The sequence below is a fragment of the Phodopus roborovskii genome, unplaced genomic scaffold (assembly GCF_943737965.1).
Source record: "Phodopus roborovskii unplaced genomic scaffold, PHOROB, whole genome shotgun sequence".
NCBI lineage: Eukaryota > Metazoa > Chordata > Mammalia > Rodentia > Cricetidae > Phodopus > Phodopus roborovskii.
Window position 1 is genome coordinate 3,918,292 of NW_026126541.1, and position 18,745 is coordinate 3,937,036.

General features: G+C 46.4%; 1 protein-coding gene across 1 annotated transcript in view; it reads left to right on the forward strand.

Annotated features, from left to right (window-relative positions):
- The window catches only part of Ablim1 (actin binding LIM protein 1), a 160,963-nt gene that overhangs the window by 18,960 nt on the left and 123,258 nt on the right, over nt 1–18,745 (forward strand). The window contains exon 2 of the mRNA XM_051200032.1: nt 7,270–7,404. Coding sequence (XP_051055989.1) covers nt 7,270–7,404 — 135 coding nt within the window. The remainder of the gene's footprint in view (nt 1–7,269; nt 7,405–18,745) is intronic.

Below are 18,745 nucleotides of genomic sequence, written 5' to 3' on the forward strand. Positions count from 1 at the left end.
TCCCAAGATCCCCCGTGTAGCCCTCCCTTAGCTGTCTGCAGTCCCTGGGCTGGAACTGGGGGACAGAGGAAATCTCTGACCCGTGTAGGCTTTCTCAGAAGCTCAGAGCTGTGTCAGAACCCGGGAGTCCTGGTGTGGACCTCGTCTGTCAGGTTGGATTTGGAGAGGCAGAGCCAGGAATCATTTAAGCGAGTGTACAGAGTAAGTGAAGGCCTTGGGAGAAACAGCTACCGGAAGTGTAGGAAGTGCAGGAAGTGACCCTGTTCCAGAGAGATTCTGGGTGTAAAACCCTGTATGTAATATCCAAGTGCTTGGTTTCTGGAGTGGAGACTACCTGAGTTCGAGACTCCTCAGCATGAGCACTCAGCCGAACGGTCAGTGTTACTGACATCCCTGAAGCTGCAGAGAGCCTCGAACTTGATACATTGTGACCCAGAGAGCCGTTGGAGGTTTTTCTGTAGTTGTTTTGTTTTTGTTCTTTTATAAGATTAACATTAAAAAAAAAGTTTTAGAATACAGAAGCTGAGATATAATGTAGCATACCTGACATTGTTTCCCTGGTTATTAATATGCAAGTATAATTTCATTTGTTATAATACGCCAGACAAAATTCCTAACATCACTAAGGCCCATATTCCTCAGAGAGTTTTTTAAATTAATTAATTAATTAATTAGCAGCTATAATTACATCTTCTTTCCCTCCCTCCAATCCCTGTCTTGCATTCCCCTGTCCTCTCTAATTCATGGTCTCTTTTACTTTGTTGTTGTTGCTTCTATATAAACATGTAAATACAACCTGCCTCAGTCTACTTAGTGTTGTTTGTAAGCAGATGATTTCAGGCCTCATCACTGGTACTGGATAACCAATCAGAGTGCTCCTGCCTGGGGAAGCCCCTCCCTCCCTCTCAGGTGTCAGCTCACCTTAGTTACCTGCAGGTCTGTGTCCAGGGGTGGGGCCCCACGAGAGTGCCCCCTCCACGTCAGTATGTCTGTGGTGGTGGTCTTGTTTGGGCAGCCATGTTGCTGTGGTATCGTGGGGGAAAAGCCTTCCTGCCACTTTTAGGATGCGGTCTCCCTGTTTCTGGTCCTCTGGCTCTTACAGTCCTTCACCCTCTCTTCTACAATGACCCCCGAGCCTGTGTCAGCTGGGGCTGGGCTCCCCACAGCCAGATGCTCTCTGCATTCTTCCAGCTGTGACATTTTTGTGGTAGTCTTCACCTGTGGCAAAGAGAAGTTTCTTGCATGGGGGACAAGAGGGACAATGGCTATACTCATCACTTATTGGCATCAGGAACCCATCAGAGCATTGCGTTATATTTAGCTGTCATATATCATATCCTTGGTAGTTTCACAGACTCTTAATTTTTAATGACACTGATTATTTTGAAGAACACTATAGCGCTCTCTCTCTCTCTCTCTCTCTCTCTCTCTCTCTCTCTCTCTCTCATGATTCTTCTCAGGATTTCAGTGAGCAGTGAGTTTCCATCCACCATCCCAAAAGTCCGCTTTGGCGCCACAACCTGCCACTCTACTCGCTGAGCACGGTCCTGCCTGGGGCAGTGATGGTTGGGTCTCTTCATCGCACAGCTCTTCCTCTCCTCTCCCTTTCCACACTGTTCCCCATGGGAGGGAAGAGCAGCTCACCCACGGTCTACGAGTGGCAGCTGTGTTCTGCCTCTTTGAACAGACAGCTCTCGTGAGTCCCTTTGGGAAGGACAGAGGAGATCTATGAGCTGGAAGCATCCAACAGCCAGAGAAAGCCGTGGAGGGCCTGGGCCCGGTAGGCAGCAAAGGATGAGAAGTTGACAGAGGACAGAATTCAGTGGGAGACAGAGAAAGAGGCATCAGCATCTGTGCCTTGATCTATGGCTGACTGTATTTTCCCTCTGTGTCACCCTGGGTGGGTCACCTCATCCTGAGTCTCTCTTTACCTCTTGGAAAAAGTGGGTTGTTGGATCCTGCTTTTTCTTTCCAAAAGCTCTGGGAATGAGATGAGTTAAGACAGATGTAAGGACTTTAGAGTCATCTAGTGCTGTATCACATCAAAGGCTGGGGTGGACTGGGAACTGGATGATTCTGAATGTCTCAGATGACCAGGAGCACGGGCATGCCTGAGTGCCCATCTGTGTGTCTCTAAGGCCCCGAATCTTTCCTGCTCTGGAATTTCCATTTCACACGCCCCTCCTCCTCAGGGATGCCTCTGTGTCTGGGAAAATGAGAAGGGTTCTGCACTTGCTGAAGGGCAGGGTGGGCTCTGTGAGGAGCTCTGCCTGAGGACACAGAGATTGCTGGAGCCCTCAGTGACTTGCATCCTGATCTCAGCCCTACACTGAAGTTCCAGGGGGTGGTCAGGACACTTTACACACTGAGAAAGTGAACCCACAACTCCTTGGGTGGAGCCCACAGTAGGTGGAGTTGTCAGAGGGGCCAAGTCTCCCCAAACTTGGTAACTATGCACTGGAGAAAGCTGCATCTCAGACACAGATTCTTTGGTTTCATTATTATTCAGAAAGCATGCAACTGTGTTTCGGGTACTCCTGCACTTTCCCATTTGCCAGTAAGATGAACAAGCCATGGAAGATTAACCTGGCTTCTGCACACACGCACAAACACACGTGCATATGCACACGCACATGCACACACACAGACACAGACACACCCGTGAGTACATGCACACACACACACACACACACACACACACACACACACACACGCACGCGCGCGCCCCTCCCATCCCCTCACACCCCTTCAGCTCTCCCCACCCCCATCCCAGGGTAAATCATTGAACACTAGGAACACTTTGAAGAGCCGGGAAGTCCAGGGCACAGGGTACATCATCCCAGTAACTGGAATGTGGGCTCTTGATTCCTCACTTTGCCATCAGTAGAAGAAGCAGAGGCCACCAGGCCCTGACGGATCATCAGAGTCAGGAGCAGACCGAGTGAGGGCAGCACTGAGGGACACTGCAGGCATTTCAGGGTCCAGCATGCACTGCCATGCACTTGGCACTAACCAAACTGCCAAAGGCAGCCGAAAAAAGCACGTCTTTGTTCACCTTGTAAAGGAGGGGGTGGAGGACTTTTGTCTACACCAATTTAGTTAGGATAAAATACACAATGATTTTGTCCTGTTCTCTTGATAAGAAATCCCATTTCTTCCCCAGGGAGTGATTCTGGTGTGTGTGTGTGTGTGTGTGTGTGTGTGTGTGTGTGAGAGAGAGAGAGAGAGAGAGAGAGAGAGAGAGAGGGATTGCATGCTCAGGCTGTCAGATGAAAAAAGACAGGTAAACGGTCTGGTTTGCCTATCTCTGGTTGAAGGTGTGGAAGCCTTCAGGTGTGATGCATCTTCCTAAAAGAAAATGCTTGCAGAATGCAGGTTTTGATCTCTGCAGTTGCCAGAGTTTGAGCTGGTCCTTTTATTCACATACACAGAAAAGCCAAGAGAAAAGCCTTCTCATTGTGAGTCAGCCTGGCCTCTTGCTCAGCAAATGAAGTTGAGAGTCAGCAAAAGTCTCAGGGTTTCTTAGGCAGAAACTCACTCTCTGCTTAAGGGATGCCCTGTGTTGTTACAATTTTTTCTGGAGAGGACAGGTCCTCCTGGCTCTGATGGTGCAAGGCCTGTTCAATGATAAGAATGCTAACAGTCAGGGCACAGTGGCTCAGTGGTTAAGACCCACACATGTCCTTCAGAGGGCCTGCATCTGGGTTCCCAGGACCCATAGGGGAATCCCACAACTACCTGGATCTCCAGCTCCAGGGAATCCATTGCTCTCTTCTGGCCTTTGTGGATACTGACTCACATGCACAAGCCCACACACATACACACACAATTTAAAGATAAAAGTAAAGACACTTTTTTAGGAAAGAATGCTGATGTTATTCATCTGTGGTATGTGTCAGAATTGCCCCAGGGTTTCCTAGAGAGAGATTCTTAATTACTTTCATTTATTGATGTTTATTATCTCATTTATTAGTTTGTTGAGATGAGGAGCCACCATGTTGTTCAGGCTAGCCTGGAACTCCTGATCTCCCTGTGCCGGCCTTCCTTGGACTGGGTTCAAGGCAAGGAACACCATGTCTGGTTACTATTTTTTAATCAACACAGAGTGATTGTATGTACTGATGGAGCACAGTGTGAGACTAATACTTCCGGGTATATGTTGTATAATCAGATTGTGGCATTTGGTATATCTGCCATGTGGGACACTTACGCTTCCTTTGCACTGGGGACTTGTCACATCCTGTCCACTGCAGTCTTGAAACACTCGGTTGTCAACCGTAGTTATTCCCATGTGCAGTGGCACACTGGAAGGCAATCCTCATGCCTGACAACACTCCTCAAAGTGTTAAGCATTCCCTCTCCACCCCTCCCTTACATACAGCATTCCCAGCCTCTGGTAACCACGACTCTACTGTCCGCCTCCAGGAGGTCAGCGCATGTCTGAGAACACGTGATAAGCATCTTTCTGAGCCGGGCTTAAATCACTTAATGTAATGTCCTCCTGTTCCGATCATACTGCTGTAGGAGAGCAAATTTCATCGTTTTTATGGATAAACGATATTCCACTGTGCAGATAGATATGCCATGTTTTCCTTATCCATTTCTTGGCCATTGGCTGATTGTTCATCGACGCGATTTCATTTCCTTTGGGTATCTGTATTTGGATGTTGTTTGTGAACCTCCACCGAGTCTTCCATAACACTATACTAACTTGACATTCTAACCAACTGTGTCTAGGAGCTCTGCTTTTCCAGGAGACACACCCCCAACATTTGTTATTTTCTTTTTATCTTGTATACAACAGCCTTTGGGAATGAGTTGACATCTGCCTTTCTAAATACGCCATAGGGATTTCTAATTCCAGGGTTGCACAATTACTTTGTGACAACCAGGGTCCTGGGCCCACCTAGAGACACCTTTTCCTCATACTTTGTCAGTGTTCTCTCTGAAAGCCAAACCCTAGATGTTCTTTTAGAAATGCACTTAGAATTGGCTAAGTAAACATCTTGCCTGTAACAACTTCCTGGCGTATCCTAATAGAATGGGAGGAGCATAGTGGGTCTAGAAGGGCCAGGGTGTGGACCTTTGCACTCTAGCTGTTTGTTACTTTGAGACACTCTAGCTGTTTGTTACTTTGTTACTTTGTTAGCACTGTTCAGCCGCCTTTGCTCATCCCACTACCAGGCAAGGGTGTTGAAAATGGGAAAAATGACTGACGGATAAGCACCTGCCCAGGGTTAGGGTAATACCCAGTGATGGTAACTTTGCTGGAAAAAGAAGTTAACTGGCGGATAGTGAAAACCTCACATGTTCCCCCACCGGCATAGGAGCAGGCGCTCTTGAGAGAACGTTTTTCTTAATGCCCATGTGAATAGATTGTTGACCTTTAACGTACATTGCTCTCAGAGATCTTGATAGCATGCATGCCCCTCCTAAATTCCTGTAGAAGACGTGAATTTGGTGGTAAACATAGAGAGATCTTATCAGGTAGGCAGAGGAATGCAGGTGGCTTGTGATGTGGGTTTCCTGCCTCCAGGCATTCTTGGGATCCAGGCAAAGATGCTAAGAATTTGATCACGTGTTTGGCTTGAGACCACACCTGGTCCCTATCAAAACCTCACAAGAAACGGGGCCAGGAACTGGTTGTTTGTGCCATCTTGCCAAAACTCTTTTCTGCAAAATGAGAAGGGGGTAGGGGGAGCCCTATACCGAACAACATTATGCAGGCTATGCTTGCCTATGGCCGTACCGCCCTGAACACACCCGAGCTCATCTGGCCTCAGAAGCTAAGCAGGGCTGGGCCTGGTTAGTACTTGAATGGGAAGCTGCCTGGGAAGACATACAATGCTTTTATACATGTGGTATTATACACAGCTGGCTTCTCCCTCTAATGGCCTTTCTACATTGGGTCTTAGTCTCACATGAGCTGTCCAGGGCACCTTTCCCGCTTGACAAACGTTTGAAAAATATTTTAAAATTGCTGCTGCTCTTTGTGTTGGTTGGTCAAGGGCAGATCCTGGTTGTGTCACATGGGTCCTAAGGCTCTTCACCAGCAAGGAAGTCCTGGGGACAAGTGGCTATTGACCGTCTCGGGCCAAGTAATCTGCAAGAGACACAAACCATTGAGTTTGTGGAAACCCAGGAGTTGTCTCTCTACCTTTCTCCTGCCCCTCTGCAGTTAGGTTCAGGCTCTGCACCTGACTAAGGCCAGGATGGACAAATTAACTTTCATTTTCTGAAAACTACACTATGGATCTGTGTAGATGGAGGTTTCTGTCCTACCCACAGCCATTCAGTCCCAAATAAACACCCAAAGGCTCATATTAATTATAAACTGTTTGGCTGATGGCTCAGGCTAGTTCTCTCTTAATTATTAACCCATTTTAATTAATCTGTGTATCTCCAAGTGGTCTTGGTTTACCGGCGATGCCTCAATCTCTGGCTTTCTTGGCAGCTACATTGTGTGTCCCTGACCCCATCTACTACCTTTCCCTATCCCTGTTTGGATTTCCTGCCTGTCAATTCGCCAAAACAGCTTTATTCATCAACCAATAAGAGAAACATATATTCACAGCATACAGAAAGACATCCCCCATCAGATCTAGGAATATAATCTCCATGAGACCCCTCATATGCACCCAACTGGTTCGGTCCCCATTGCCTTATGGGCAGGGAAGCAGGTCATGTGCAAAGGGATTCAGGCTTCGTAGGTTGTCATTATTTTTACGTTTTTATTCATAGTATATGAGAAGCCCTGTGTACGCCATGAGAGTCTCATGCAGGATAGATGGGTCCCCAGTTTAAGATAGAAAACGCCCTCTGATGATGGCAGTGAGAAACTGTTTCACATAGCCCAAGTTGTTTCCAATGCATGATTCCAGATGGTAGCTGGGACATGGAATACACTTAGGAAAGAAACCAAACAGACTGTAAGAAATGGTCCCCACCTCGAGGGAACCTTTGCTTTACACCTGCTGGGGTGTGTGTGCTAAGTCAGCGAAAAAGATGCCACAACTACTGATCGCAAAGCTCAAAGGGAAACGGGTTGTGATTTGTACAATCAGGAGCCCTTGACAGGCAAGACAGAAGGCAGAAGACAGCATGTGTGTCCCCAGTGGACTGTGAAGGCTGCCGCTGACCCATGCAGGTGTGGATCCAAGGTCATGGGGGGGGGTGCCGCTGCAAGCTGGGCATGGTCACACATCCTTGCAAAGATAGCTTCATAGAAATGCTTCCTTTTCACCTACGTCTTTCGCTGTTTCCTTCCAGTGGCCCATCCTCAGGACCCTCACCACTCGTCAGAGAAGCCTGCCATTCACTGCCATAAGTGCGGGGAGCCATGCAAGGGCGAAGTGCTTCGGGTCCAGACCAAGCATTTCCACATCAAATGCTTCACCTGCAAAGGTACAGTACCTCAGCATCCTGCGTGGTGTGTAGCTGCAAGTACCCTCCGAATGCCACCCCACCCCTGGGAGATGCCCGAATGCTTTGACAAGTTCTTCACTCTCATTCACCTATAGTTTAGAAATAGATTAGACTTCCATGGGACACCAGGCCCTCTCAAGGCAAAGTCTTGGGACGTTTATTAACGTCCTGATCCTGATATGGAAGGGGGAAGCTTTGTAGAAATACAATAAAATGTTTGAGATTTTGGTATTTTCCAGCCCCTCTCTCTTTTCCTCTCTCCCTCTCTCTCAAAGAGGAGATTCCTGGTAAAGTAACTTTGCTGCTCACTATTTATGGAAGGACTGGAAAGCTTTCACTGTGAGATGCCCAGGGCTAGAGAGATGGCTCAGTGGTTAAGAGCACTTGTTCTTACAGAGGACCCAGGTCAGTTAGTTCCCAGAACCCACATGGTGGCTCTGGCAAACATCTGTAGCTCTAGCTCCATAGGATCTGACACTCACTTTTGGCTCAGTGAACATGTCATGTATACATATGTAGACAAACATTCATGCACATAAAGTTGAAAAGACAAAAATCCTTTTAAATAAGAGATTGGATGCAAAGTCACTCTGTGTGTGTGTGCGTGTGTGTGTGCGCACGCGCGCGTGTGTGTGCACTCACACATGTCAAGAAGTGAAAATTTAGCCTCCATCCAGAAAAGCAACTCCTATCCCAATGTTATCATCGTTGTCTATGAGGCTATGCCCTGCAACTCATACAGGCTGGCTAGTTAGTCTGGCTACTCTGAAACGCCATATCATTGTACTTCATGGAAAGGGGTGTGTGATTTGAAAAACAGGTCACCAGAGTTCCGAAAGTGTCCAGGCACTTGGGATGTGTGTGTGAGCAATGCGGGGAGCGGGAAACATGAGCTTGTGAGGCCGTTCCTTGTCTTCTCCCTGTACCTCCCTGCGCTTGATCTCTCATTCCTGGGTACCAGGCTTCCCTTTGAGCATCCTAGGTGTGGACTCTGCTCTGCTACCTAAGCTACCTGTCCATACAACTAAATTTACTTAAAAGAAGTGTTCTAATGCACACATTACACACAGGGGTTATTTGATCCCTCATTTTTTTAAAAGCCTCTGGCCAGCTGGAGTTTTCATATGGCCCAGGTGATCCTTAGGAAGCCAAGTATACACCTGCACCATACAGCCTGAGTCCTGGCATGTCAGCAAGCAATTCCATGCAAGTTACATGTCTCTCTGGCTCAGCACCTAATTTATAAAATAAACATCCTGGACCATGAGCTAGCATATCACCTCAGATCTGAAGTTTGTGTGTGCTCTATACAGGTAACCAGAAATGTGCAGAACCTAGGGGAGCTAGACTTACTTCATACCTACATGTCTGAGAATCTGGTTTCTGGTTCCACTCAGTTTGGATAACTTGGAATCAGCATTCTTTCTGTTTTTAAATCTTTTACTCATGAATTTCCAGAGACATGGCCTCAAGAAATAGATGACATGAGGTAAATACAATGTAAATGACCGCAGTCATGCATGTGTCTGATCTCTCCAGTGAACTTGGACAGTATCAGCCTCCTACCTGCACAGTACTCTGAGGGATTCAGAGACATAGTCCCCCATGCCCTGATGATTCCTTGGTTTTCTTATTTTCTAGTTTAAATCCAATGACTGATTATAGCTTCTTTATGTTGGAAAATTGTACCTTGTTTCATGCTGTAAATGTGTTTCTGAAGTGTTGAATTTTTTCCTTAGACTGAATTCTATTTTTAGAGCGTGTGCTGTTTCTTAGGAATTATTTGGCAATTTAACAAAAAAATTGCTAAAGCAAAGAAAGTCATCTATTCCTGTCAGTTTGTGTCTTCTCTCACTTAGTCTGTCTGTGAATGCTGTCTTGTGTCCCAACCTTCTAGGGTTAATCAATTACTACTGAAGGTAGTCGGACTCCCTTATAGCACCCTGTAGGGGACCTGTGGCTTTCCTGAACATTCTAGAAATATACCCATCAGTACTCAAAAACATCTGTGCAACTCAAAATATTCTAATAGATGTGTTAGGTGACAAGTACACTTTGCTCTCGTAATATATTTCATTTAGCTTTCTGTGTCAAAATAATGTTTTAATTAGCATACAGTTATTGAGATATCTGGCTCCTCTTCACTCTAGCTTAACACACACCAATTTGGACTCCTCCTATTGTGAGTGCTCAAAGGCCACCTGTAGATGGTGGCCACTATTGTACAAGCCCACGGATTCCTGGAAGCTTTAACTCTTTTGGTCTCTCGCTCCAGATTCTTTCCGGTGTCAAATTCTTGGACTTCCTGTAGAAGGCGGAGTGTTGTTTCAGCCCACATTGGGGGCCATTCTCCCTCTGTTTCCCAACCACCCCTGGCCCCATGCATTTGGGGTTGTTGGTTGTTGTTTGTTTTTAGCAGATTTTACTGGGTCTCTGCAGCCATGGAGGGAAGTTATAGTGTGATGGTGTCGTGCAGGGTGCAGCATTGGTTAGGGCCTGTCTTCTACCTCTTTGTCTTTTCTTTCCTTCTCTACTTGCATTTCCTTGAACTTTTAAAAGGGTATTTTATGTTTATGGACACTTTGCCTACATGTATGTCTGTGCACCGCATGCATGCAGTGCCCACAGAGGCCAGGAGAGGGTGTTAAATTCCTGGCAGTGCAGTCACAGGCTGTGTGAGCCACCATGTGGGCACTGGATACTGATCCCTGGCCTTGTGGAAGAGAAACTAGCATCTTCATGGAGCCATCTCTCCTGTGTCCCTCCCCCCTTCCTTTTTCCAATTAAAAGACTATGTTTTTGGAGCAATTTTAGACTTCAAGAAATAAAAAGAAAAGCATCTTTACAAGCAGGGCCATTTTCTTCATCTGCCCCCTTCCGGTAGGACTTAGTGACTCTCCACAGAGATGTCCCTACAGCCAGTGAGATCAGGATGAAGGTGGTGGCAGCAGCCCCCACCTCAGGAGCGCTGTCTTCCCTGACACCCTTGTCTGCACTGGAGTCCCTTATACACCAGCTCTGTGGTTCTCTGGTTACGGCCGAACTCTAGCTGTGCTGTTCAGATTCCTAGTGAGCCAGGCCCTGGGGTGGAAGATTCCGGGCTGGGGCACATGCCGGACAAGCAGGGCTTTTGTCAGAAGCTTTATTTCTTGAGGGTTGTTTTCTGCAATTAGAAAGGACTAAGATCTCTGTGACAGAGAAAATAAACAAATGCCTTGAGAGGAAGGAGAACACTAACCTGGGAGCCAAGCAGGTAGCAGCCTGAAGAGGGTGGCTGCAGGGGACTACACAGAGGGGAAGCTGAAGTTTTAAACAGGGTCCCTAGAGTCCCTGGAAACAGACTTGGCCCAAAGAGTCTCTTAGACCAGATCCAGGGGATTTTCTTAATGCTTTAGAATTTTCTGGTATTAAAAAAACAAAATCTAGTGTATTCACCCTAAAAAATATCCAAAAGAAACAATACTCGTTATGATGACTAATATGTCAAAGTATTGAATAAAATACCTGCTATATAATGGGACAGAATTAAAGATACTCAGAAGTGACAGGCACTGATAAATGTGTCCCTTCTTAGCAGCCATTCCTCCCAGAGAAGTGAGCTGCACAAATACCAACACGTCCACACCCAAGCGGAGATGAATGCCTTGAAGGTGTTTGGGGAGCTCTAAGTCTCCAGGAAGGCATAGAATACAGCCACATAGTAGCAATTGGGGGGGGGGCATCGAAACTACCATCTCACAGGATGAACAGGTAGCCACGGGGGACTTGGAGGCTACCACACCACAGGAATAAAGTACAGAATGAAGGAAAACAACTTTTTGCAGTATGATTGTTGATGGATAACAAAAAAGAAGGGGGAAGTTACTGTGTGCTGGAGGCCACCTAGGGTGGCCCAGAACGCCTCCTTCCTGACAGCGCCTCTGGCTGTTTTTTGAACTAGCCGCATCTTACCCATCTGGTAGATAGTGAGCCCCCAAAGGTGGATTGATTGCTTTCTGTGTGCTCAGCTCTGAATGCCCGGCACTGGGGTCACACAGTGCATTGGTGAATGGTCAAGAACCGTGTAGGTCTTTGGAACTTATCTATCAGTAAGTGTTATGAGTGACACGGCCTGTCAACAGGGTTTATCAAATGCACGTTGCTGTGCAAGCCCTCAAGTGGATTCTAGGCATAGACATCCAAGAAGAGAGACACACAGGTTTCTGTCCCTGTGCGTTCACAGAGCCACCTCCAGCCTGCAGAGGCCGCCAGTGCGGGAACTTAGGCTGATGCATGCCCTTGGGCTGGCCTGCCCTTAGACCTTCTGTGCTCACATGGGCTCAGTGGAAAACTGGAAAAACTCCAGAAAGAGGGGAGCTGTTTCTTATAACCCCCAACCCCTGCCAAGAGCTGAGCCCAGGCTTTCAATACCAACTTGGGAGAATCCTAGGTGTCCAGATAAAGACAAGAAGGCAAGAAAGACCAGGGTGCAGAGACAATAAAGACACACCCATGAACTCCCTTCTTACTTCATGCCATATTCCTCTGGGAAAGCACAAGCCTGCGTGTTGGAAATTTTGTATTTTGTAGCCTGTAACTGTGTTATTTTATCAAATAAATGAAATGCAAATCTTTCAAAATATTCAGTTTTAAGTTCCAAACTGGAATAAGATGAGTGCCCATAATTTCTCTGAAATATACCTGTATATACACTCCAAATGAATGAATGAAATGTTTATAGTTAAGTGATATAGTAATTATAGATCATTATTCCTAAATTATCATATCTAAGAGACTAAGTCTTGATTGTTGTTAAGGTTTGGGAGAGGGAGAAAAGAGAAGTTGTTTGTTTGTTTGTTTGTTTTCGCTTCCCAGCATAACATTTCTTACACTGTGAGAAAATTATTATCCTTAAGTTATTTTTTTTAGACCATCTAATGTCATGATACCAGATGTCTTTATAACATTTAAGTCCTTAGGAGTGGTATCACCATTCAAATTTAATTATACTATTTAATATTTCTTTTAAATATTCTTAGTACTTTTCCTTAGATTGTAGGGGGGTGACACTGGCATTTGATTATTGCACAACTATACACTCGCCTTTCCAAATAATCATAATTATTAATAAGTGTGCCGACTTCAGAAGGCACTGCCAGCAGGGGTTGTGGCTTAGTTGGTAGGGGGCATGCCCAGCATTTGCAAAGCCCTGGGTCAATCCCAAGTGATTTATAAGAGCATCATGGTGGTGCTGGTCTGGTAACCCTTCAGAATCACACTCAGGAAGTAGAGGCACAGTGTCCAGAAGCTCAGGGTCATCCCCAGCTATGGTGAATTTGAAGCTAGCCTGGACTACACCTGAGTGACACTGGGCAAGTTTGGAAAGATGAGTCCTGGAGTCCTAGTGGAACTCCTCTCTGAAAAGATGAGGGAGGCAGCTGTGGTGGTGGCTTTGGGAGTCCACCCTCTCACCTTGAAGCTATGACATTATAAATGCCATCAAAAATTTTAACTGCTATGGTGATTTTTACTCTGCCACTAATTAAACTGAGGTACTGAATTTTTGGTAGCTATTTGTAAGTACCATGTTGGAGCTGACTGTATACCTGGGTTACCTCACCCCTTATTTTGTTCAGTGCAAGGATTTTAGAGTCTATTCTTATTTGTTTATTATTGTGTATGTCTGTATGAGCTTATGACACACGTTTGTGGTGCCTTGGAAGCCAGAAGAGGGTCTCGGGGATCTTGGGGCTTCTAAAAAAACAGAGCCAACCCTCCATCCCCAGAGCAAGGGTTTCTGCTATGTCTAGTGAACCATTTTATACCAAATGAGAGTAAAACAACAAAGATTCTTTGATAAGATGTACTGAGACCTTACAACTTTTTGTTCACATTTAAATATAAAAAGAAGGACTTGGTATGGCCTTCCTTAGTGGTAGAAGTGTCATTGAGATAATCTTCAATGCCCTGAATATTACTGTTGGCTGTTAAAGTCAGAAAGGGGTGTTTATCATGAATCTGGGCTCTGCAGGTAGTTTTCTATTATCCCTAGAAGTTTCTAGAACTGAGTTAATGGATATTACAAGCAACAGAACTTTCAGAGAGGAGCTGGGGGAACCCTTGTGTCATGGACATGGATTTGACCTTAACTCTTCAGAGCAGGGTTTCTTATGTGATCCTCCCTGAGCAACCTGGTTCTGGTAGACCAGTTGGCCTCTTGGCCCTGGAAGTCTAGGAAATTCCCTAAAATCATTGCTTCCCCCACCCCCATAACAGCCTATACATTCCAGAATTCAGGTGTGAGATGGCCTGCCAAGGAGACATGCTTGATGACTAACCAGAAGAGGTCGGGGTGCCCAAGTGTGCTTGTGAATTCTTACTACATCAGAAGAAGCCAGGGCCCAGAATTCCCTCCCACATAGCTGCCCTTGGATTCCCCAGCCCCAGTGTGTGGTACCAGCTTCAAGGAGCTCTCAGAAAAGTGGCAGGGTGATCTGGGGTTGCACAGGTATGGTTTGCTGAATGACATACAGACCAAACCATGGTCCTGTGAGACTATAAGAACAAGTTAGTCTGTGATTTCATCCTTTCTGGAAAGTGCTATGTAATTGAAGTTTTTCATGGGGGGGGGAACAGAACCACCAGCCAGCTCCCAAGTAATCACAAGGAGATTTAATATTAATTATAAATGATTGGCTGATAGCTTAGGCTTGTTACTAACTAGCCCTTGTGATTGGCTGATAGCTTAGACTTGTTACTAACCAGCTCTTACAACTTAAATTAACCCATATTTCTTATCTAAGTTCTACTACATGGCTCATGGCTCGTTGCCTTGTTTTCTACACACCCTGCTTCCTCTGCATCTGGCTAGTGACTCCCCAGACTCCTGCCCTTCTACCCAGTGTCCTCCTAGTCTGGCCCTCCTGCCCAATCTCTTCCTGCCCAATCTCTAGAGGCCAGTCAGCTCATTATTAACCAGTGAGAGTAATACATAGTTACAGTGTGTAGAGTGTTCCACAGCAGCGATGGGTTTGCCTTAAGTGAGTATCGAAGAGCTGGGCTCATCCGTGGCACCAGAGTCCAGCCGTAAAGTTCCACAAACCTCAGCCACTGCCGTGAGCTCGTCACTCATCCCTCCACTCACTGTCCCATGGGAGTTTGTCCACTTTTAGTGGTTTGCTAGGAAATGATGCTGAAAAGTTGGTCAAGAATTCCTTGGGGACATTGTTATCATTACTACTCCAGGTGGCTGTAGTCTGTGATTAATAAGCAATCGTTCATCTACCGCAAGTTCAGGGTGGAAAACTGAAATCAAGTGATTGGGTAGCAGTGATGGAAGCCTTGGACTATTTATTCTATGAGCATTTATGAATCCTGATCATAAAGTAACAGTTGTTCATTCAACCAATACGTTTAGAATGCTCAGACACTCAACAATAAGTTCTATGTGATTGAGTTACACATATAAGTCAGGGCTTGCCTGTGCCTTCACGGGGGTGTTAATCAGAAATTCGTATGATCACACAGACACGACTTCACCATGGTGGTGGGAAAAGCCAAGGGACGATGATGGGAGCTATGTAAGAGATGCAAGCTCACAGCACTAAGGCTGTCTTGAGTTTCTTGGGGAATTACCCTGTCAAAAGCAACTTGGAGGAAAAAATTTTGGCTCAGATTTCAAGGCCCATCCAGTATGGTGGGAAGGGTCACAGCAACAGGAACATGAAGCCCTTGGTCACATCATGTCCTCAATCTGGGAACAGGGAGTGACGGTGTTACAGTAACATGGTCACGAGGCTGTGGGGACAAGAGGTTGAGAGGTTGTGGCTTGGAAGGGAAACCTTTGTGATACTGAGGGGCTGGGTTGTGATAGGGGAGTGAAGGTGGCTTGGGATAGCCTGGGGATGGGCCTGTGAGCAGGCCGCTGGGAGATTATCTTGACTGTATTAGGTGGAATGGGAGGGACTTACCCATGGTGGGTGGGTGGCAGCATTTCTTGGATCCTGAACTGTGTTCAGTGGAGGAGAGAACTGAGAAGTCCACTTACTCATGCATCCTTCTCCGGAAAGGACACAGAGGCCAGAGGCTTTGAACGTTTGTGGAAAGGGGAGGAACAGGTGGTCAAGCAGGTTCCTCCATTGGCTGCACCTCCTGGGGGGGAAAGTTTGAGTTGCCATGGGAAAACAAAACAACAACAAAAACATTAAAACCTCAACAGCATAGGCTTCGTTTTTCCGACGAGCAGAATTACATTTTTTCTTTTAACCAAAAATTGCTTCATTTTTGATAACCAGGGCCTGGAATATTGATGTTGAGGCCTCCACACCCTGGCCATGTGAAGCATCAGGCCACAGTTCTGGGCTACAGGAGGCTTAAGGGCACTACAGTAGTTACTCTCCTTGTTGTCATCACCATGCACCTGAAGAGGATGTCTACAGGGCCATCACAGCAAGGGGAAGGCGGGGCAGCTACTTACCGTATCCATAGAAACCAGAGAAGGCCCAAGCTATGCAGCCTCAAGGCCACTCCCCAGAGTCTCACTTGCTCCAGCAAGGCCGGACCTCCCAAAGGTCCCACGGTCTTACAAAACACCTCCAGCGGCTGACAAGCAAGGGTTCAGATACATTTCACAGCCAACCACAACAGTTGTATGTGGTACCACAAGCCTGGGAAACCTGGGGATCTGACAGGAAGCAGGACAGGGCAGGCGAGTGAGAGGCGCCTGCAGAGCTCTGGGGATGTTGCTGAGGAGGGGACAAGGGGTGTCCAAAAAGCATGCATGCTCCAGCAAACTTAACCATCCTCCAGGACCAGAAAGAGGATGCATGTTCAGAGTGGACAGGAGGCATGGAGGATAGGTGTGGGGCTACCGTTGATAGAGACATCAATTTTGGCACAAAGTTTCTAACAGGGATGAAGGAAGACATTGTGTTCTTATCTTACCCTTTAAAAGATGGATTGTTAGGGCCTGTAAGATGGCTCAGTGGGTAAGGGAGCTTGCCACAAAGCATGAGAACCTGAGTTAAGAGTCTCGAGACCCACATGGTAGAAGGAGAGAAACCAACTTCTAAAAGAGGAACTCCGACCTCCACACATGCTCACACACACACACACATGCACACACACACATACAAATAAATACAATAAAAAATTTTGAAGTAAAAGATGGCACCTTAACATTAATTATAATAGCTTTATTTCTTTTCAAAGGAACAGAGCTAGTTTTCTGTGTTATTTTTAGTTATGTCGTTTGAGATTTCTGAGCACTGACTGTCTGTGGGAGATGTCATGTCACGTGGGTATTCTCCAGAGGAAATGTTGGCAGGCACCCTCCCTTAGAACTACACCCCCCAGCAGAAATTGTCACTTGGCTATGGGTTACAAGGTGTGAAAAATGATATTTTGATAGCTTTTTTGTTTTATGTCTTATCGCCAGACTCTGTCACTTCAAAAATTCCTCTGAGGGGCTGGAGAGGTGGGTCCCTGGGGGAGAGTGCTTGCTGCATAAATGTGCAGGCCTAAGCTCACATCCCGGTACCCACAGGAAGGGCCAGATGTGGCCATGTGTATTTGTGGCTGTGCTGACTAGTATTTTGTCAACTTGACACAAGCCAGGGTCATTTGGGAAGAAGGACTCTTAACTGAGAGAGTACCTCCATACACTTGCCTGCAGGCAAGTAGTGTCCTGACTAATGACTGAAGGGAAAGGCCCGGCCACTGTGTGGTGCGACCCCCAGAAGGTTCTAGGGTGTACAGGGAAACAGGCAGAGCAAGGATGAGAGCGAGCCCTTAAGGAGCACCCTCCATGGACTCTGCATCATTTCTGCCTCCAGGATCCCGCCCACCCTGCTTGAGTTCCCACCCTGACTTCCCTTGGTGATGGAGTGTGACGTGAGACTCACACACTGAGATTAAATGCCCACCCCCATTGATTTTGATCATGATTCTCATCCCAGCAATAGAAACACTTAAGACGGTGGCTCTAGGGCTATGTAAGTGAGACACAGAGGGTCCCTGGGGCTTCAGACGCAGTGAGAGACCATGCCTCAGAAGAATAAGATGGAGCATGACAGAGCAAAATGCTCATCGTCTTCCTCTGGGCTAGGCATGTGTGCATGAACACACACACAATACTCACAGACATACAAATGTGTGTGAGCTTGCACGCACCCACACACATGCACACATGTGCACACACATGCACACATATGCTCCGTTTAAAATGTATGTCTAAATGTATGTCTAAAACTACTAGAAAGTATTGACTGTAAGCTAGTGGTTTGGATTGTCTGTTTAGGAGTTAGTCTTTTGGAAAGATAGGGTTCTGTAGAAAGGGCTCAAGGAGAATGTGCCATCTCCAACAGCACTTTTTGCTGTCTTAAGATCTGTAAAATGTTCCTAAGATCAGCATCGTTCCACGCAGAAATGTACACTTACAGAATACAAGGCTTTCCATGGAAGGGGCTATAAACATTAGAAGAAGGGAGGAGGCTTGATTATACAGGCTAAGCATTTCTGTGTTTAGTTTGTTAGTCAGTTTTAGTTAAAGTTAGCTTCTATTACCTACTTATTTAAGAGGTAAGCTGTACTTATAGTCAATATATGAAATGGAAGTCTGGAAAGTTAAATTGATGAAGATTTGAATTTTTTTGGTGGGGAATTCCTCATGTAGCCCACCTAGCCTGTCCTCTCCTTTCCTGCCTCACCCTCCTGAGTCCCAGGGTTGCAGGCATGAGCCCCCACTCTTGAGGCTGGGTGGGAAGCAGGGAGGATGGGCTGGGCTGGAGAGAAGGGCTCGTGAGCATCACTCTTAGTGTATAAATTTAGAGGCGCTCATTGGGAGACCTCATAGACTCTGTAGGACTTCTCCTTGCTGGTACAAATGGCCTGTGTCTGTGGCCTTACATTTTCTTTAGGGTTCAGTTCGCAGACACACATGGAACTTCCTCTGCAGCCTTCTCCTTGATGCACCAGACTTCAGAGGAGGCAGAGAAGCAGCAGCTCCGGGTGGGGCCAGGAAAAGGGAAGGGACAGGAGGGACACAGGCCTTAATGACATTTGCCTGCCGGTCTATATTCAAAGGTGTAGCGTACTGTGAGATTTAAATCCCGGGCATAAACAAGGTTGGTCATTGTAAACAGAGAGAGCCTCTCTTCCCCCTCCCTCCCCACCCCTCTCTTCCTCTCTCACACCCTCTCCCATCCTCCTCTAGTGTTCAGTATCAAAACAAGGGCCCTGCGTTTGTGAGGCAGGCACCCAAGCTTGCTCTGCAGCCCTAGGCATCCATGTGTCTCCTGTGCTTTTATCTTCAGTCCTAGAGTTTTATGTTAAGGTCATTTCT